The 2,955-nt window shown below is 34.2% G+C and overlaps 1 protein-coding gene across 1 annotated transcript; it reads left to right on the forward strand.

The window, feature by feature from the left end:
- Positions 1-241: 241 nt before the first annotated feature.
- Positions 242-2,409, forward strand: LOC145167743 (cytochrome P450 family protein). The gene is made up of 2 exons (XM_079086979.1): positions 242-405; positions 1,241-2,409. The coding sequence occupies exon 2, from the start codon at positions 1,246-1,248 to the stop codon at positions 2,221-2,223; it is 978 nt and encodes a 325-aa protein (XP_078943105.1). The 5' UTR covers positions 242-405; positions 1,241-1,245; the 3' UTR covers positions 2,224-2,409.
- The last annotated feature ends 546 nt before the right edge of the window (positions 2,410-2,955 follow it).

Here is a 2,955-nt window from a genome sequence, read left to right on the forward strand (position 1 = left end):
AGCTATAGATGAATTAAAGAAAAAAAAACATATTAAAGATTGTAAGATAGTTTATTTATATGGGCTAGGGACCAAAACAGTAAAATTTAAAAACTACATAGATTATGGATATGATCTACCTATCATTTGAAAGGTGGGCCTAAACTTCAAATTTAACCAAATCACAGGGATCAATTCTGTAATTTAATCAATTTTAAATAGTATATTGGACAAAAATATAAAAACAAATTGTCAATGGACGAAATTTGTAGTTTACTCTCATCTCTACTCTCGTCGTTTTTTGCTCATCGTATTGAAACGGAGCCTTGGAGTACACAGAAATTTATAGAGGCGTGTTCCTGTTGATGTGGCACAAATCATTTTTTTCAAAATCGATTGAAGTATAAACCCTAAACGGTTCACGAGGTAATTTCTTCTAATCAAAATCCTAATATGCTCGTCTTTTCTTTGATTTGTTACTTTTTGGTAATATTTGAATGAATCAGCGAAATATTGTCGAGTTTTGGAATCATTTTGTTCTTTTGTTTGTTTCTTATTCATGTTTTCGTGCATATTCAGTAGCTTGCTGGATTAACCCTGATTTGTTCATTCTTTAACTTTCTGGTAATAATCGAATGAATCATAAACATTTAAAAATAATCAAACTTTCGAATCTGTTTTTTATTCGTGTTTTTATTTTAAATTCAGTAGCTGATTGTACTAGCCCTAATTCTAAAAATTACTCATAGAAGCTGAGATTTAACTTTTTTGGGAGTCTGTCGGGGACTAATTTTGAATTTCCAAATTGGAGTTGGTTTGTTGAAAAGCTTTTGAGGAGGATTTGGATGATTAGAACAAGATTTATAGATCCAAAATAAAATTATGAAGATGATTTTTGCCCCTTGTGAAATTTGATTATTTTGATCTTAAATATTTAAAAAACCACAATCATAATCTGTTCACCAAAATGCTTAAAACAAGTTATTGCAATAATAACTTTAAAAACACATCCAAACACCCCCAAAGTGTAACTCAGTGGGACTCTAATTGTAATGAATTTATTTAAACAACATCCAAGTTTGTCATTTGAAGAAATACATGTCCATGTAAGTCTGTAATAGAGTAAATGACCATTTTACCCTTCTGTTTGAAAATGATGTTGCATATAAAATGACTGTTTATTTGACATTCTCTATCAAGTCAATTTTCAAATATTTTCTAAACTATATTGTTTAAATCCTTTTTGTTTTATACTTTTCAGATAAAATGGCATCTGTTCTACGCCCTCCATCCACAATGTCATCCTTAATTCTTCCAAAATTCCACTCTCCAAACCTTAAATTTCACAAACCCACAAACCACAAATTCACCTTCCCTCATTTACTCACAAAACACCGCACAATTTCCTGCACAAACACAAACGCGACCCCATGGGACCCACCCCCCGTCACATACGCCTCACAAGACGAGTTTCTACCGGGCCCCACTAACTTATTCGAAACCGTTGACTCAAGTCAAACCAAAACCACCGAACCCATAAAAACAAACACAAAAAACTCGTACATTAGATGGCCAATGTGGATCGTGGGCCCCACAATTCTTCTAGCCACGGGAATAATCCCAACTCTTTGGTTACCAATTTCATCAATCTTTTTAGGCCCAAATATCGCGACCCTTTTAGCCCTAACTGGGCTCGACTGCATCTTCAACCTCGGTGCAACCCTTTTCCTTCTAATGGCCGACGCGTGCTCACGGCCCACGGGTCAAGACGCGGACCCGGGGCTTAGCCGGGCCCCACTCGGCTACCGGTTTTGGAACATGGTTGCAACCGTATCCGGTTTCATCGTTCCTTTAACCGTTTTCATCTTTTCCCAAAAGGGAATTTTGGAACCGCAAATTCCTTCGATTTCGTTCGCGATTGTTTTGGGGCCGTATCTTTTGCTTCTTGCGGTGCAAATGCTGACGGAGATGCTTACGTGGCATTGGGAATCGCCAGTGTGGCTTGTGACTCCGATAGTGTATGAAGGGTATAGGGTTTTGCAGTTGATGAGAGGGTTGAAGCTTGGAGGTGAGATTGGGGCACCGGGGTGGACGGTTGATATGGTTAGGGTTTTGGTTTGTTGGTGGGTGTTGGTTCTTGGGGTGCAAATCATGCGTGTGGCGTGGTATGCGGGTTTTACAGCGCACCTTCATAATGATGAGTCATCGAAGGGTATCGATGTGGATGCGGAAAGTTCTTCGTGAAATTATCGAAAGTTTTATACTTTTTGTTATATGGTTTTTGATTTTTGTGTATAAAATGATTAAAATCCAACAATAAGTTATAGATATTAGTAGAATATGCAAACTCATTAAAAGAAAAAGTGTTACGTGTAAGGAATAGCAATGCACTTTTATTTATTTGTGTAATACAATATCGTTTTCGTGTTCTATTTGTTACATTTAACATGTAGGAAATTGTGAGAAATGGCGACTTCATATTACTATTTCGTATTTGTATAAAATCCAACAATAAGCTTTAGATTTGAAAAGATTTTAGCAGCAATTGCAACTATATTAAAAGAAAAAGGGATGAATGTAAGAAATAGCAATGTACTTTTGTTTATTTGTGTATTGTATTTTAGTTTTTCTTATGAAGAAATTATAGTTTGAATATTTTATCCAAATTTAATAGTGAAAATTGTTTTCTATTTGAATAGTATTTGTATACTTGGATTGATTTTCAAAGTAGCGTGTATAAACAAATCAATCATAGTATGTTGCTATTTATACATGTATTATAGCATCTTATTTTAATTCTTTCTGTCATATCATTGTGTTTTCAATTTTTTAGTAAGAAAATGTATTTTATAAATATCCGTTCAATTATATGAGTGAAAACTGTTTTGTATTTACATGATATTGTTATATTTAGGTAAATCTATAAGTAAAATGATTTTGTAAAAACACATGAAAGCATCATGCTATTGTAAACAA

This window comes from Lactuca virosa, chromosome 3, assembly GCF_052849685.1.
Source record: "Lactuca virosa cultivar CGN04683 chromosome 3, Lactuca_virosa_CGN04683_v6, whole genome shotgun sequence".
Lineage (NCBI taxonomy): Eukaryota > Viridiplantae > Streptophyta > Magnoliopsida > Asterales > Asteraceae > Lactuca > Lactuca virosa.